Source organism: Enhydra lutris, unplaced genomic scaffold (assembly GCF_002288905.1).
Source record: "Enhydra lutris kenyoni isolate GAN:26980312 unplaced genomic scaffold, ASM228890v2 scaffoldscaffold39, whole genome shotgun sequence".
Lineage (NCBI taxonomy): Eukaryota > Metazoa > Chordata > Mammalia > Carnivora > Mustelidae > Enhydra > Enhydra lutris.
In genome coordinates this window covers 12,588,062-12,604,693 of record NW_019154123.1, presented here as the reverse complement: position 1 = coordinate 12,604,693, position 16,632 = coordinate 12,588,062, and the positions used below count along the sequence as shown (strand labels likewise).

Here is a 16,632-nt window from a genome sequence, read left to right as displayed (position 1 = left end):
TCTTTTTTCCTCTGTCATGAAAATACTCCAGATTTCAGGAGGAAGAAAAACTCAAAGGTAGAAGAAACAAAAAAGGAAGGAAGAAACTAAAAAGGAAGGAGGAAGTAGAGGCATTTTGAATTTGGGGGATGCTGAGGTGTGGATGACACTGAAGAGAGCCTAGCTCACACTTTAGGATTTTCTAGAAACCAGATATGTTGTTTTGAATAGTGCTTCTCAAGCTATGTGTAGTGAAGGGCTGTTTTGATACTGTTCAAAGGTTGTGGATTATTTGTATTTTGTCAAAGATAATCAACACTGATTTAGAAAAAATTTAAAAAAAACGAAAACATAGGGAATACAAACCCAATTTGTTGTCCATAATTAGATTGAACAGACTGTGAAATTGCTAAAAAAAAAAGTTTCTAGTGCTTGCTTGTAATTTCTGAAATTTGGTAGTCCTGGACTTCTCGCAGGCTCAGAACACACACAAGCTCATATCCTACAGTGGGTTTCACTTTATGTACGTCATACATACTCCCGCTAGGCAGGTGGTTCACAGGGCTCCCGTTCCCCCAGGCTCTTTCCAGATGATCCAGCCCGGTACATGGGACATACTAGGTGCTCAAGAAACCAACACTTATTAAACAGCCCCTTTAAGAGATGAATTTTGTCTGCAGAATAAAATTCAATTAGTAGGATAGCAAGTCTCTCAAAAATAATTAAATTATAACTAAATTTGTTCACCAGGTGGTGGGCAGCATTTTAAAGCAAAGTGTGCTTTTCCTTTTTTTATAGTTTTCAAAAATCACGTCTTTGTAGATTTCAACAAACCTTAGTTACCAGAAAGCCACTATTTGTTCCTGGTGTGTAGACACACTAACCTCAGCCACAGTTCATCTCTTGGCTCTAGGTCGTGTCAGCTGCTAAGGTGTGTGGGGCTGCGAATGAGTCGCCGTCTGTGAAGAGGCTCCGCCTGCTTGTCGCGGATAAAGACTTTTCTTTTAAAGCTGGCCAGTGGTAAGTGGCTTTTCTGTTTCCGTAGTTTTGTGTGTTCAAGAAGGTGCTGTCAACTACAAGGGCATATTTATTTATTTATTTATTTATTTATTTATTTAGAGAAAGAGAGCAGGAAGAGGGAGAGAGGGTTAGAGAGAAAGAGAATCTCAAGTAGACTGTCGTGAGTGCGGATCCGGATGTGGGGCTTGATCCCATGACCCTGAGATCATGACCTGAGCCGAAACCAAGAGTTGGATGCCCAGCCAACTGAGCCACCCAGGTGCCCCTAGAAGGGCTTATATTTTCTTCTGGAAAGGACAACTGTGGCTAGCTGTTTCTCCTGAGGAATAGGAATTCTAGACCATCCCCATTCAGGAGGAGCCTTCTTTTGGCATGGAGAATCTGATTCCCTTCCTCGCCCCAGAGCTCACCTTGGTTTTGAGCCCTTGACCTTCTCAGTCATAGATGAAAATTGCTGCCTTCAGTTTTGTAGATTGAAAAAAGCTTAGTTCTGAGCCACGGACCTGATAACTGATGATTATGCTCTTCAGCAATGGTTGCTATGATAGAATGCACTGGAATAATCTAATCTGCTTGATTATTTGTTGTTGGGGATGGATACATTTTTAAAAAATTAGTTGTTGTGTCAGATAGAGAGTAAACACAGCAGTCTGGAAAGAAGAATGCCCAGTTAGGTCACAGAGCTTACCACCCTCTCGACTGAATTCCTGCCTTACTTGTCTGAGTTGCATTTAAATTTTTTGCTGAATCTATTATCAGGATTCCCCAACCAGGCCCAACCTGCACCACGCTCCTGATTCTGCCTGGTTTGACTCCCTGCTGAATGGGGTGGTCTGGGACTGGTCAGAATACTGACAGGCCCAGCTGTCCCACTGTTCGTGCGAATGGCCTCACCGAGTTGCAATTCAAGTGGAGTTGTAAATAAAGCAGCTTGTATTTCCTTAGGAAAGGTGTGTTTGGGTGTATGTTTCCTTTATTTAAATAAAGCATTCATTTCTAAGTGAATTTCTGGCGTGTCAATCTTGGTAGTGTTTCTTAGGAGTCACTTGACTAATTTTGGCAGTCCATCTGGAAATGCGGTTTTGTTAGGAGGAGGATGTGTGATAATAGCGAGAGAGCAGTCTTGTGTTAATAGTTTGCCTTTGAATTTAGAACTAGAAAACAAGATGCTGATTGCACTAATTTGCGTTTGTGAGGCAATTTACTGCAATCTTTGCACATGTTCAGTGATACATATTAAATGCATTTGGGCTGTTTTAGGGGGGCGGGCAACATTTTTACCCTTCAAAAATAGTTAAGCAGTTATTCCATTGAAAAGTGGAAACTTTAATTGTAGTGATCTGTCTTTCCATACTTCCCTTCTGTGGAAGTGTTTGGGTCCCGTGCGCAGCATTGTCTCTGGGCCTTTGGCTCTGGATTGCACCAAGACTCTGGATTAGAGAAGGCCCGGGCGCTGGTTTATAATGCTGCAACCTTGGTGGGCCTGCAAGTGTATTAGCTCTTGCGAACTGCAGTTACTCGATCAGAAAAATATATAGTGGTATTTTTAGTGATACAGAAACAAATAGGGTTCCCTTGTGATCCTCAAGGTAAAATTTTTCAGGGTTGGTGTTCTATATCCCATATCGATGAATGAGTTTGGTAATCTCACTGATGTCGGGACTGGCTTTAGAATGTGCCTGACGGACCCTGCTCCAGAGGGCAGATGTCTCGAGGGTCATCTCTGGCTATTAAGTACCGATTGACCTTTCCCTGTCAGGTGTGCATCAACATTCATTCCTGGCATCTGAATGTCCCCTTTTAAAAGATTGCTCCCTTACCACTGACTTAGTGTGTGGCTCTGGGGATTGTAAGTTCCTTTGGGTATATGACTGCTTGGTTACAGGATGGCCATTTGCTTGGGTTGGTGATGTCTGCATCTTCGGTGCTGTTGCTGGGATGGCTTTCACTCTGTGCTCTCTGAGGTCGTCAGCTTGGTAGTAAGCTCCATATGGCATTCTGGGGAAGAAAGGAAGGGTCAGGGAGAGAGAGACAGTATGGCTGTAGCTTCCGGGCAGCTGGTACAGTTAGGATTATTGGAGTGGAATGCTACTAGAGGTAAGAGGCTTGTTCTTGGGCTTATCTTTGGGGTCAGAGATTGGACCATGATCCCATGTCTCTGAATTCCTGACCACTGGCCTCCTCTGACACCTGCCAGACTGACGGGGAGGCTCTAGACCGGCCTCTAAATAAGTGAATGAATGTTCTGGAACTTTGGGCACAGAGTTCCAGGTAGACACCTTCAGTATAGACCAGACATCAGCCTCTGGGGCTCCTCCTGTGCTATACAGAGGGGTCTAGTTCCTATACTGGGAAACCAGTTCCAAGAACTCAAGAAATCCAATCTAAAGAGAAAGGTCGAAAGAGGGTACTCCCTCAAAACCATTGCTCCTAGGAGCAGGACTAAACCTTTTAGGTTTTTATCACCAGTAGATCCACTGCCTAGCATGTAGGTCCTTCATGAGTCCCACTCCTGACCTAATCAATTCTCCTTCCTGATAATAGAAAGATTGGGAATTCTCTCTTGGGGCTAGAGTGCCACCAGCAGTCCTCACGTAGTGTGTGCGTGCCTAAGGTTGGCAGATTCAGTGTTCCTTGTGGAGCTCACTGCTGTGGGCAGGGTCCATCCCCTGAGGGAGTCTCTACCACAGTGTCATATGCCTAGTTCTCTGAAGACCACATGACTCACATGCTGGCTTTTCTAGCTCTGTGTTGTGGGTAGTTTCATTCTCTGAGTTCAGTTTCCACGTCTTTATTTTTTATTTATTTATTTATTTTTAAGATTTTATTTATTTATTCGACAGAGAGAGATCACAAGTAGGCAGAGAGGCAGGCAGAGAGAGAGAGGAGGAAGCAGGCTCCCCAACCAAGGAGAGAGCCCGATGGGGGACTCGATCCCAGGACGCTGGGATCATGACTTGAGCCAAAGGCAGAGGCTTTAACCCTCTGAGCCACCCAGGCGCCCCAGTTTCCATGTCTTTAAAGAGGGAATAGTAATATTCCTTTGTCTTGGGATATGTCAGGTGTTTAACACAATGCCTAATGTTTAACTTCATTAGTTTGCTTTTGCTTTTTGTTATAGCTGGTGTTTCACTCAGTCAGTTAAGTCATCTGTGCTGGTGAGGCCCAGGGGACAGATTCCAGTTCTTAGTTCCTTGGTCGGTTCCCCTGCTGTTTGGAAGAGCAGCAGGCCAGATAGTAGTGGATGAGTGCGCATCTCCACTAAGATGGCACCCTTCCTGCTTAGTCAGTATGCATTCCACACTTAGGCTTGCATGGCACTGAGGGGAAGGAAGCAAGGCCAAAGCATTTTTGGAAAGAGCAAGGTCTTTGACTTAAGATGAGAGAACATAGTTTTCATGTTGGAAAGTGACTGAGAGAAGGACTCCAAGAAGAAATAGACGAGAGGAGTAAGATTAGAGAAAAAGGACTCTACCCCTTCCCTCTAGCAGGGCCGCATTGTAGACAGCATCTAACCTACATGGCCACATTCGGCAGCCCTGCCTCTCACATGTGACAGCCCCATGTCTCTCAGCACAGAGACAGTGCCGCAGTCCTTGGTGTCCTTGCTCAGACTGTGTCCTCCTCCATGCTTGTCTGGTGAGTGTTGTATGTCTTTTAAGACTCCTCTGTGAAGTCTTTGTTAATCCCTCCTCACCTGGTAGAATTGACTGCTTCTTCCTCTGCTTTCCAAGCAGATGTTTAAAAAATAAAATAGTGGTTTTATTAGTATTTTCCTGATAAAATCAGAATCACGTATGTAGGAGCTACGAAGAAATCTACACTAAGTACCAGTTCTTCCAGATAGGTTTAAATGATGGGCATTTTCTGTCCTCCAAGCAGATTTTTGTCAGAGCCCATGTAATTACATTTGTTAGTTTTCCTCCTGTTAGGATAAGTTTATTGAGGGCAGGAATCCAGACATGTTGGCATCTCTACCTCCGGCACCAACAGCGGTGCCTGTAGATCATGAGCAGGAGCTGTCTGTGGTGTGCACCCAGGGGATGAGGCAGGGCCTCCAAGCCTCACGCTGAGGACTAAAGAGTTTTAGGCTCTCATGGTAAAGCATCTACATTCGGCCGCGACTTCTGTGTCTGCTGTGTGCCGGGCACTGGGCGGCATCTGTGGGCGGGACGGGGCTGCCTGGGGTCACAGCTGGATATGGATATGTGGCTTCACTACAGAAATAGGCTCTTCCTCCCAGTTCTTCTAATAAACACTCACCTGAGAGTGCAGTAGGTGCCTCAGCTCTCGGCTTCAAGAATGCTAATCTTGCAAGGGGCATTTTTAAGTGTGTGTGTGTTTAAAACTTAAAATTTTTCTTACATAGATGCTTCATTAAATATGTATCATGCATATTTTCTTAAATCCATTCAGATGAAGTTTTTATGTTATTTGAATTCTGCAGCATTTAATGAAGGAGTCCTTTTATTTTTTTTAAAGGTTGCTTTCCAAAGTTACTGGAGAAGGATCCCCTTTCACTCACCTGAGAGAATGGTCTTGATCAACATCAAACAGCAGAGGGCGCTAGAGTTCAGGAGATGAAGCCGCAAGAGTAGCTCATCGATTAACTTTTTTTTTTAAACATGGAAGCTGTGGAGATACTATTATATTTCTTCTCGGAGAGCATACAGCAACTGTGTTAATAAATATTAACTATAGTCTTTTTATATTTATATCTTGTCTGAAATGAAAAGGAAATAGGGGTGGCTGAGTGGCTCAGTCAGTTAAGCACCTGCCTTCAGCTCAGGTCATGATCCCAGGGTCCAGGAGCCTGCTTCTCCCTTTCCTGCTCCCCCTTCTTGGGCTCGCTCGCTCTCTCTGTGTCCAATAAATAAATCTTTAAAAAAAAAAAGGAAATAAAAATATTGGTGGAAAAGAATCAAGTGACTATAGACAAAAGTATGCTGGGGACCTTTTCTGTAGCACTTCTAGTCCAGACTGGTTTTTTAAGACTCAGAAAATGTCCAGATGTTTAAGGCCAAAGATCAGAAGAGAACATCTTTTAAGGTCATAAATCAAATCAGTAGAGAACGTAGTGTGATTTTCATGTAGGCCTCCTGGCTTACATGAAAACAAAATGGGGATAAATGATACTTGTGCTCTTTGATGGCACAGAAACATCTAGATTGGATGTTTGTGTTGTAGACATTAGTAGTACTGTGCTTAATTGACTGAACCACTCAGCCACCTCTATTTCCTGCTCATTTCAGACAAGATATAAATCTAAAAAGATTATAGTTAAATTCTGGATTCCTTGAATTTCCATATTAATTTTATGATCAACTTGTCAGTTTCTGCAAAGAAACCAGCTAGAGTTTTGATAGGTATTACATTGGCTCTGTAGAGTATTGCCATCTTAATATAATTCTTTCAGTCCATGAACATTAGATGTCTTTTTATTTATTTAGATCTTCTTTGATTTTTCTCCATAACGTTTTGTAATTTTTCAGTTTGCAAGTCTTATATATTTATTTTGTTAAATTTATTCCCAGTTGTCTTGTTTTTTATTATGCTATTATAAATAAAATTATTTTTCTTAATTTCATATTTAGATTGTTAATTGCTAGTGCTAGTGTATAGAAATACATTGATTTTTATTACTCATGTATTTTGCAACACTATTTGAACTTGTCTGTTAGTTCTAATATTCTTATAGTAGATATAGTAGATATAGATTCCTGAGGATTTTTTTTTTAAGATTTTATTTATTTATTTGAGAGAGAGAGAGAATGAGAGACAAAGAGAACATGAGAGGGAAGAGGTCAGAGGGAGAAGCAGACTCCCTGCCAAGCAGGGAGCCCGATGCGGGACTCGATCCCTGGACTCCAGGATCATTACCTGAGCCGAAGGCAGTCGCTTAACCAACTGAGCCACCCAGGCGCCCTCCTGAGGATTTTCTATATACAACATCATGTTGTCTGCAATTTCTTCCTCTCTAATCTCGTACCTTTTATTTCATTTTCTTGCTTAATTGCCTTGGCTAGAACCTCTAGTACAGTGTTAAAAAGAAGTGGTAGGAACTGACATCCTTGTCTTGTTTCTGTCTTAAGGGGAGAAACTTGTAGCTTTTCTCTGTTAAATGTTGGGTATATTATAGATGCCCTTTACTAGATTAAGGAAGTTCCCACTTATTCATAGTTTGTTGAATATTTTTATATGTTAGGTTCTTAAAGATTGCCAAATGCCTTTTTTTTTTTTTTTTTTTGCATCTATTGAGTTGGTACCTAGGTTTTGCCCATTATTCTACTAAGTGGTATATTTCACTGATTGATTTTCAGATGTTAAACCAACCTAGTATTCCTGGAATTGTTGCATTATATTTACAAGGGTTATTGAATTGTAGTTTCTTTTCTTCTTATATCTTTGTCTGGTTTTGGTAGCAGGGTAATACTGGTCTTATAGAATGAGTTGGTAAATGTTCTTTTCTGTTTTTTTGGGAAGAGTTTGTAAAGGATTAGCATTCTTTAAATGTTTGGTAGAATTCACCAGTGATGCCCATCCTTTTCTTTCTGTAAGTCTTGAAATTAACTAAAACAATTTACTTGTTAGGGGTCTAGATTTTTTTGTGTCTTCTTGAGTCCAATTTGGTAATTTCTGTCTTTTTAGGAATGTATCCATTTCATCTCAGTTGCCCAAATTTTTGTCATACAGTTGTTCATGGAATTCCTGTAATAACCTTTTCTATTTTTATAAGGTTGGTGATGATGTCCCCTCTTCTACTCTTGATTTTACTGATTTTATCTTTTCTCTTAACTAGCTTAAAGTTTGTCAGTTTTAGTTATCTTGTTGCCCACTTTCAGTTTATTTGCCTTTCTTTATAGGGTTGATTTCTTTATCCCAGGAGTCTCAGTGGTTGGTGGGTTCTCAATATGCTCCAGCCCCAGACTGCTGGAAGAAGAGAGAATGATAGAATTGGCAGTGAAATATACGAACCACCCTCCTGCTCTCTGGATTCACAATCAGGTGAGCAAACCTGTTTAAACTTGGAGATCTGGGCATCTCTGCCTACCCACAAAGTTTGTGCTCAACTCACTTAATGCACCCAAGAAACCTAGGCTTGAATGGGAGGGGTACATGCTCACAGTGAGCTCCCCCATACCCAGAACTCAGACTCCATAATGGTCAAAGAAGCTGAAACTTTCTGATGCCTTAAGGAAGATGCAAAAATACTTTGGGATCTTAAAACATCTTCTAGGTTACCAGTGTTCAGTTGAATACTACTTTAGTATTGAAACATTTTACTTTAAGTTTCTTTAAATTGGCTCTCTGTCTGTATGTCTTGTAAATGGTAAATCTATAAATCGGGTTATTTTGTCCCCTAAGTATCTTAAGTAAAAGGAATTGAACTATTGTTCTGTCATTTGAAAGGTAGTGGTTTCTGAATACATCCCGCTTGTGCCCAGAGCTGAGTGCGGCTAAATCCATGGTGCTTTTACCTCTCTGGAGAGCTGTTCACATGGGATCCTGGCAGGAAATCCACATTTGTGACTTCTCACTCATGTTTCACCATGGGACCTGACACCATCCCACATAAGCTGACTGTTCGTTACCTCCGAGAACTCTGATAACAAGGAATGAGCTCAGCACAAATCAATTGTCTTCCTAGTTTTTGACCATCCCTTTTATTTCTAGAGTGTGCCTTCTGTAGTTACCAACAACCTCCGTCCCATCCCATCCCATCTTCTTATCTCCTTTGCCAGAAAGGAATGTACCAGTACAAAGAGTGTAGCTATAGATAAACTGATTTTAAAATTTATATGGAAGGGCAAAGGACTAGAATAGCTAAAACAGTTTTGGAAAAGGATAAAGTGGCAAGAATCACATTGCTCAAATTTAAAATTAAAGCTACAGTAATCAAAATAGTGTGGTCTTGGTAAAGGGATGGACACATAAAATTGATGGAACAGAATAAAGAGCTCAGAAGTAGACCAACACACATATGGCCATTTGATTTTTGACGACAGCACTGAAGAAATTCAGTGGCGAAAGGATAACCTTTTCAGCATATAGACAGTGCTGGAACAGTTGTTTATCCATATGCAAAAAGACAACTTTGTCCTAAGTGTCCTACTATATGTTGAAAATTCGCGCAAAATAGGTTGTAGACGTAAGTAGAGGGCACAAAACTATAACAATTTTTGAAGAAAACATAGGAAATATTCTGAACTTGAGGGCAGATGTGTTAGGACATGACACCCAAAGCCAGATCCGTAAAAGAGGAGATTGATTTACAGGACTTAATAAAAATTAAAAACGTTTTTCTGCAGAAGTCACTGTTAGCAGAATGTTAAGAAGCAAGCTGCAGACTCGGAGAAAGTTGTTTGCACATTAGATACCCAACAAAGGATATGTAATATCCAGAATACATAAGAACTCTCAAAAGTCAGCAGAATGGAAACAAGCGTAATTTAAAAATGGGCAAAAGACTGAATAGACACTGCACTAAAAAGGATATAAGGACAGCTAGTAAGCAATGACAAGATGTTGACCACCATTAGGGAAATGCAGTTTAAAACCCGATAGAGTGGGATATCACTACACACCTATTAGAATGACTAAAGTTAAAAATCCTGACAATACCAAGTGCTGGTAAGGACGTGGAGTGACTGGAACTCTGTTATATAGCTTATATTGCTAGCAGGAGTGCTAGATACTGCTGCCAATCTGGAAAACATTTTGGTAGTTTTGTATGAAATTAAAGTACATTTATCATTAAGTCCTAGTAATACTGCTCCTGGATCTTTATTCTAGAGAAACTGAAAGCTTTATTCATATAAAAACCTGTGTGTGAACACTTATAGTCGTTCTATTCATAATTATCAAAAACTGAAAAGATCCCAAATGTTCCTCAAGAGGTAAACGGATAAACAAGTTGTAATCCATTCATACAATGTGTTGTTACTCAGCAGTAAAAATGGATGAACCATTGATGCACTGCACTTGGGTGAGTGTCAGAGGCCACATCTTGAGTGGAAAAAAGCCCGTCTCAAAGGTTACATGCTCCATAATCCCATTTTTGTCACACTCTGGAAGACAGAAATACAATGATGGAAAACAGATGAGTGGTTAACAAGGGTTAGGGGTAGGGAAAGGTGTGAGCATAGAGGGAAAGCAGAGGGAGGTTTGGGGAGTGACGAGACTATTCTGTATGTTGGTTTTGGTGGGAGGTAGGCATATCTATGTGTGTCTTAAAATCCACAGAACTATACTCCCTCCCCTGCTTCCCCAAGCAAGTTTTACTGCAAGATAATTTAAAAAAATAAAATAAAAGGTTTTTAAATCTACAGGGGCACAAAAAATGTCTAATCTAATTATGGTTTACATGTCAAGTTGTATCTGTTCAGAATAAGGCAGCTGCTTCCCTTAGCATTTCCATTCTAAGTGTGTCCTGTCACATTTTTACCCTCCGACCTTCTGAGTCATTCCTTCCATGTGTCCTCATCTGCCTCATTCATTTTTAGATTCTTTTTGGATTTCCACCCATTACTGTCTGTAGGCTGTATCCTGAGCCTCTAAAAAATGCCGTGGGGGTGGGACCGTTAAGGGTTCCGTGCGTCCCTTGCCCAGGGTTGCAGTGAGCTTGGCCATCTCCGCTCCTAGGGCCATGGAGCTCCCTCTGGTTATCTGCCGCCCATGTGACCTGACCTGGTGCTGCTCCACAGCCCCCTGCTTGGTTTCATGCCTCATTGGCATTTCAATGAAGGAACTTACTCTTGGAGGCTGTAAAAAAATCTCCAAGTGGCATTGCTTGAATGCACATTTTAATTGTAGTGCCTGCTCCACTCTGCCCGGTGGGAGTTGCAAACAGCCCTTATGAAGTCAGATTTTTCTTGGAGCCATTCTCAGGTGGCTGTTTTCCTCCTGAGGATTTGTCTTATTAAGCCATTAGAGTGGACAATGGAGGCACGTGAATGTCTGGGTGGCAACAGGCTGCTCTTTTGGGACATGGGATAAGGTGCCATAAATGTCTTCCTTTATTTTATCTGCTTTGGCTCAGGCTCCTGGCAGGGTAAAGGGTTCTAGACGCCTATTGTGTGCTGGGCTCCAGTTGCTGTGGAAAAGTTGTTTATTTTACAAGTAGAAAATCTATACCCGAAACATGGCCGCATAATGGAAGGTAATGTCTTTTTGCTCACTTCCGTATTACAGTGTACGGTACTCGAGGTGTTGTGTTCGTGCTACCCTGGCAGCTTTTATTGATCAATAAAAGACAAAGATGGCTTTTCATTCTTTCCAGATGCTAGCAGATGAGAAGGCAGACTATTTAAGATTATTTTGTCACTAAGGAGATGACAGACCCATTTTCTTTTCTTCTATTTTTTTAATGATTTTTTAAAAAAAATTTTTGGCCAACTTTCATGTTTTAAAAATACTCTGGTTTCAAAAACAGTATCCTAAAGCCTTTGTTGTCATTACTAAGCCTGCTAAAGATGACCATTGGGGAAAACGATTTCTCTCTCATTTCTTCGTCTCTTTTACTCTTCGATTCTTAGGGATAAAGAGAGGTGCACAGGCAAGCGAGACTGGGAGACTGGGAGGGAGGGGACAGAGAGATTCAATCTGTTGGCGTCATTAGGCAGAACTTCTCATACCATAGCTTCTGTTTTTGAAACTTGCAAAGAAGGGGCATTTTAAAGCACTTTGGTGGTCAGTGTAGTAATTCCTAGATTGTACTTATTCCTAACAGAATGCTCCCTTGCTGCTCATCTCTTTTGTCAAAAATAAAACCCACCTATCCTCCTTCATATAAAAATGGCCCACATATTTAAAATTAAGTTTAGATGTTTTTCTTTTCCCTCAGAGAAAGGATTTCCCTTCATTTAATAGTTTTCTACCAGAAAGGACCTCTTTTGTGAATTAAAATAGTTTTCATTTTTTCTTCTATTTCTCTGAGATTAACTCTTCTTTGAGATTTGACTTCTTCTTTTAAGTTGTAAAGCCCCAAAGTAAAGTCATGTCAAAAAGTACTTAACTGCCTATCTGCCATGCAGGGCGCCGAGGAGTGAGTGCTGAGGGTTTGGTCTTTAAAAAGCACATTACAACTTATTGCTTCTTAGGAGGGAATTCATTTTGTTGATTTACGTCAGGAACATGTAATGGAGCAAAACCTTTGCTCTGCATACAAATTTCTTTAGTCCTAGATTGCTTTTAGTGACAAAGAAGGGACCAGGCACCCCCAGCACTTCTTCACTGGCAGCTTCAATGACTGAAACCCTCTCTTACAATAGAGCTCGATGCCAGCAGGGAGTATCTTCCCACTGGGTGTCACGTGATGTCCACCATAGCCCTGTGAGGTGAGCAGGACAGGGGTTGGTACCCTTTTAAGAGATGTGGCAGCAGAGGCTCAGAGAAATGAAGGAACTTGATGAATTTCATAGACTGTGATTAAAATTCAGTCTTCCGACTCCTACGTCAGTACAGTTTCTCCAAACTAGAGGTCTCAGCCCTGTCAGATCTAATGCCCTCTTTCTAGAACTATCCTGAAATGAAATTCAAAGTTAATGTAATCAACACATGAAAGATTTTTTTTTTTTTTTTTTTTTTTTTTGGTGGCATAATTCTCTTAGGTATAATGCTAGGGAGAAATAAAAAGAAGGGATTCCTAGTCACAGACCATGTATTTCACTAGGTCAGTGGTTGGGCAGATCTTAACTAGAAGAGAGAATGAAGTGGTCAGATGGCTGTTCCTCGGCATAGAATCAGTGAGTGCCCTGTCTGCAGGTGTGGATGGGACAGGCGGTTGTGTGTTGACGAAGGACCACACATGCAGGTTTCCAGCTGGCATGTGGTTGGCCAGAACAGTGATGAACATACTTGGTGATGTTCTGGATTCAGTAGAGTACAGTCTACACAATGGGTACATTCTGGAAAATTCAGACTCCACTAGATCAATACACAATGCTTTGTTTTTTTTGTAAATGAGTTAGGATCTAGTCTCAGATCATTACAAACCAGTTTTCACTTCCATGTATGTCCCGTGGGCCATTCAGCAGTTTCTGCAGGGCAGTCCTGTGCATTGGCGACAAGGATGTGCCGCTAAACCAGCTGAGTACGAAAAGTCGTGATTTGCGGGATTTGCTGATCTCTGTATTGCAGATACTCCCTCAATGGCCGATCTCAAACTACCAGTAGAAACTGGTGCACTGGGCGCCTGGGTGGCTCAGTCAGTGAAGCATCTGCCTTCAGCTCAGGTCATGATCCCGGGGTCCTGGGATCAAGCTCTACATCAGGCTCCCTGCTCAGAGAGGAGCCTGCTTCTCCACCTCCCTCTGCCTGCTGCTACCCCTGCTTGTGCTGCCTCTCTCTCTCTCAAATAAAAAAACCTTTTAAAAAAAAATACCGGTTCATGAAATCCTTCAAAATTTCACCATCAGCTGAGTGGGAGCCAGCTCCAGGGCACTGCTAACTTCACAAGACATCTAGCATCTCTGGTCCTGCCCTCCAAGTGCCAGTCGGGTTTTCCAAACCATTCTGACAATAAAAGAGTATCACCATGTATTTCCCAAACACCCCCTTTCCAGGGCTGCTGTCACCCCCATGGAGAACCGGTGTGTTCAGCTCTGATGGTGTTTCCTAAGTGACCTCACCCAACAGGTGCTCTCAAGGGTGGGCAGGTATGGTAGTCGCCGCCTGGTGAGGAAAGCCTCAGCTGCCCATTCTTGCTGCTCCAGAGAGAAGCAAACAGTCCCAATCAGCACTGCAGTCCTGGCCTTAAGCCTGCACAGCAGCTCAGGCTGTGCCCTGCTGGTGGCCCGGAGGGAGCTTCCCTGGGGCCCAGAGTCTTCTCTGACCAGCCCAGGGCATCCGCAGTGTAATGACACCTGCCCCACCTGCCTGTCCCCGCTCCATGGCTATGACCAGAAAAGGAGCGCCACTCAGGAAACTCCTGCTTCAGAGCTGTCCCCTGGGTCCAGTGTCTCTCTCACAGCCCGGTTCATCCCCTAAGAAGTGAACAAGTGGCAGCATGACTGAAGGGAGTCGCCTCTTCTCAGTTCTGGAGCGGCTATGCAGTATGGATCACAAAGGCAGAGGAGCGAACGGCCTACGAAATAGACAAGTGGAACCAGGTCACAGGCCCCCCCAGCAACTGAGAGCGACTGTAAAAATCATGCTCCACACTGATAAAAAGGCAGGAGGCGGATGTAGTCCATTTTCTTAAAGACGAGCATTAGGTGTAAGGCCTGTGCCCCAAGGCACTTATGGATCTTTTCCTTCCTGCCATAGTGTACACTTGACTCGGAAGTGGCCGTGAGAGTGGGCGGAGAGTTCTTCTTTGACCCACAGCCTGCAGATGCTCCCAGAAACCTCGTGTTGATTGCAGGGGGAGTCGGAATTAACCCTCTGCTCTCCATCCTGCGGCATGCGGCCGACCTGCATAGAGAATGGGCAGACAAAGGAGGCGGCTATGAGATGGGGACGATAAAGCTCTTCTACAGTGCCCAAAACACCAGTGAGCTCCTGTTTAAGGTAAGGGAGAAGCAGACGTGTCCTAGCTTGCCCTGAGCGTACGCATGGCGGCGTGTGAGTCGTCCACGGAACTTTCTTCCCATCACTTCTGTCTTCTCCAGAGGAGTTCGTTGCAACATTAGGCATGGCAAGGCTTAACCATGCTCAGGTGGGGAGTAAGCAACACTTGTTAGGCAGGACAGCGAAATAGCTAGTGTTGAGGCTTCCAGTGAAAGGACAGGATAAGGACGGGTTTGGTGGGCCTGACTCCGGGGGTGGATGAACAGAAAGGTCACCACAGCCCAAGCGGCCGCAGAGTCAGTAGACCTACAGGGGGGCTCACGGATACAGGTGGAGGTGAGAGGCACCGAGTTTGGCCCCCACCGGGTGAACGAAACCTCTGTCGGTTCTGTCTGTTGAAAGGAAGTACATGGGACAGGAAAAGCCTTTCACTCTGGATTGCTTTGCAGCTGCAGGGATGAACAAAAGAACAGAAACAGTTAAAAGACACAACTGTGGTCAGTGAAACTGCTGCTTAATTGCCAATGCTTGAGGAAAAGGGAAAAGAAAAAACTCCCGGAGAGTTAGTAATCTGCTTGTTAGCATATTCAGATTTCAATTAAAGCCAAATAGCCTTCTGTACTCGGAAGGCTTCGGCCCACTAGGCTGCAAACAATACCTCTCTAAGTGGAGAGAGTGGCAGACGTGTGCAGAATGGGAGTCGAGGTTCAGCGGCAGTGGCTGTGCACATCTGTTTTGATTTTTTAAAATTGTAGTGTGACCAGATACGTTTGACATTCCAGAAAAATATCCTCGATTTAGTAAATGAATTTCCTGAGAAGATTGCGTGCCGTTTGCATGTTACAAAACAGACAACACAAATCAGTGCAGAACTCAAGCCATACATCACGGGTGAGTCCCTTAGAGGGATCTGGACTCTCTCCACACAGTTGTGTGGTGGCCCGGGGCAGCTGGTGGAGGGAAGACACTTTCCTGTCGGGAGTTGCCGGCTGGGAATGTCCCTACCTGGGGAACTGGGAGGTGATTCATCATGGAAAAAGGAGGAGAGATTTGGTGGGATTTACTTATTATATACAGGGTTCTTACTGCCCATGTTAAAAATTTATTTTCCACATATTTTAAAGGGACCTTTGCGTCATCGCTGTAGTATGCGTACAAAGAATTTATGTTCTGGCCTCGACTGAATTGATGCCATTTGCCATTAATGGTCATTTAAATTACCCGTGGTTTCCCCCTGCTTGGACAGTTTATTTACTTTGCTGAAGCCAGTCCTGAATCTCTACCAGAGACCAGGAAGCTAACTGGCCCTGTCTGAAGAGTGCATGGTGGTCAGCGCCCCACTTGGCTCGCCATACGCTTGGGGAACCTGGAGGCGCACCCTGTCCCTGGGTCTGGCGCCTGGGGCTGCTACCAGGCGCCGGTGTGTGAGTGCATCCGCGCTGGACTCTCGGGGCTTGGGTTACTGGAAGTAAACCCTGCTACTGAGTTGTGGTTAGTCCTTCCTCGTTCCAATACCGGCATGCTGGGCTTATTTGGTGTTTTTCTGTTTTTCTGTTAGAAGGAAGAATAACGGAAAAGGAGATAAGTGATCATGTTTCAAAAGAGACTTTGTTCTATATTTGTGGCCCACCTCCAATGACAGACTTTTTCTCCAAGCAACTGGAAAACAGCCATGTACCCCCAGAACACATTTGCTTTGAGAAGTGGTGGTAGGGAGCAGGCAAAGGTAGAAAAGAGAAAGGTGCAAAGTCTCCTCAGGACAGCAACAGAGACAGGATTTGTGGCGCGACGGATTTACCCCTACTCAGCTTTGCTTTTTTTTTTTTTTTTTTTTAAGGCTGAACTAAGTGACCAGATGGAGTGTAAAAGAAAAAAACCAGCTGACAGACTTAGATGATAATTTTTTTACACAGACTTCATTGATTAAATTATTTTTTACTTTATTGATTTTCTTTTATTAATAACTGATTGTCTCATGATGTATCTTGAGTTTCTTTCCTCTTAGGGAAAAAGGAGACATAGACTTAAATTTAATCATACAAAAATGTCGTTTTGTGTATAAAATGTAAGCTCTCTTTATTTGATAGCAACCTTTGTATCTTATGCTCAATAAACTTAAAATTT

General features: G+C 42.9%; 1 protein-coding gene across 4 annotated transcripts in view; it reads left to right on the top strand.

Moving 5' to 3' along the window:
• The window catches only part of LOC111155177 (oxidoreductase NAD binding domain containing 1), a 36,898-nt gene extending 20,266 nt beyond the window's left edge, over positions 1–16,632 (top strand). For 3 of the 4 annotated variants that reach the window (XM_022515273.1, XM_022515274.1, XM_022515272.1), the window contains exons 4-8: positions 893–999; positions 7,863–8,004; positions 14,266–14,508; positions 15,291–15,399; positions 16,067–16,632. In XM_022515273.1, coding sequence (XP_022370981.1) covers positions 893–999; positions 7,863–8,004; positions 14,266–14,508; positions 15,291–15,399; positions 16,067–16,221 — 756 coding nt within the window. In that variant the 3' untranslated portion in view covers positions 16,222–16,632. The remainder of the gene's footprint in view (positions 1–892; positions 1,000–7,862; positions 8,005–14,265; positions 14,509–15,290; positions 15,400–16,066) is intronic. The other variant, XM_022515275.1, reaches the window with a different exon arrangement.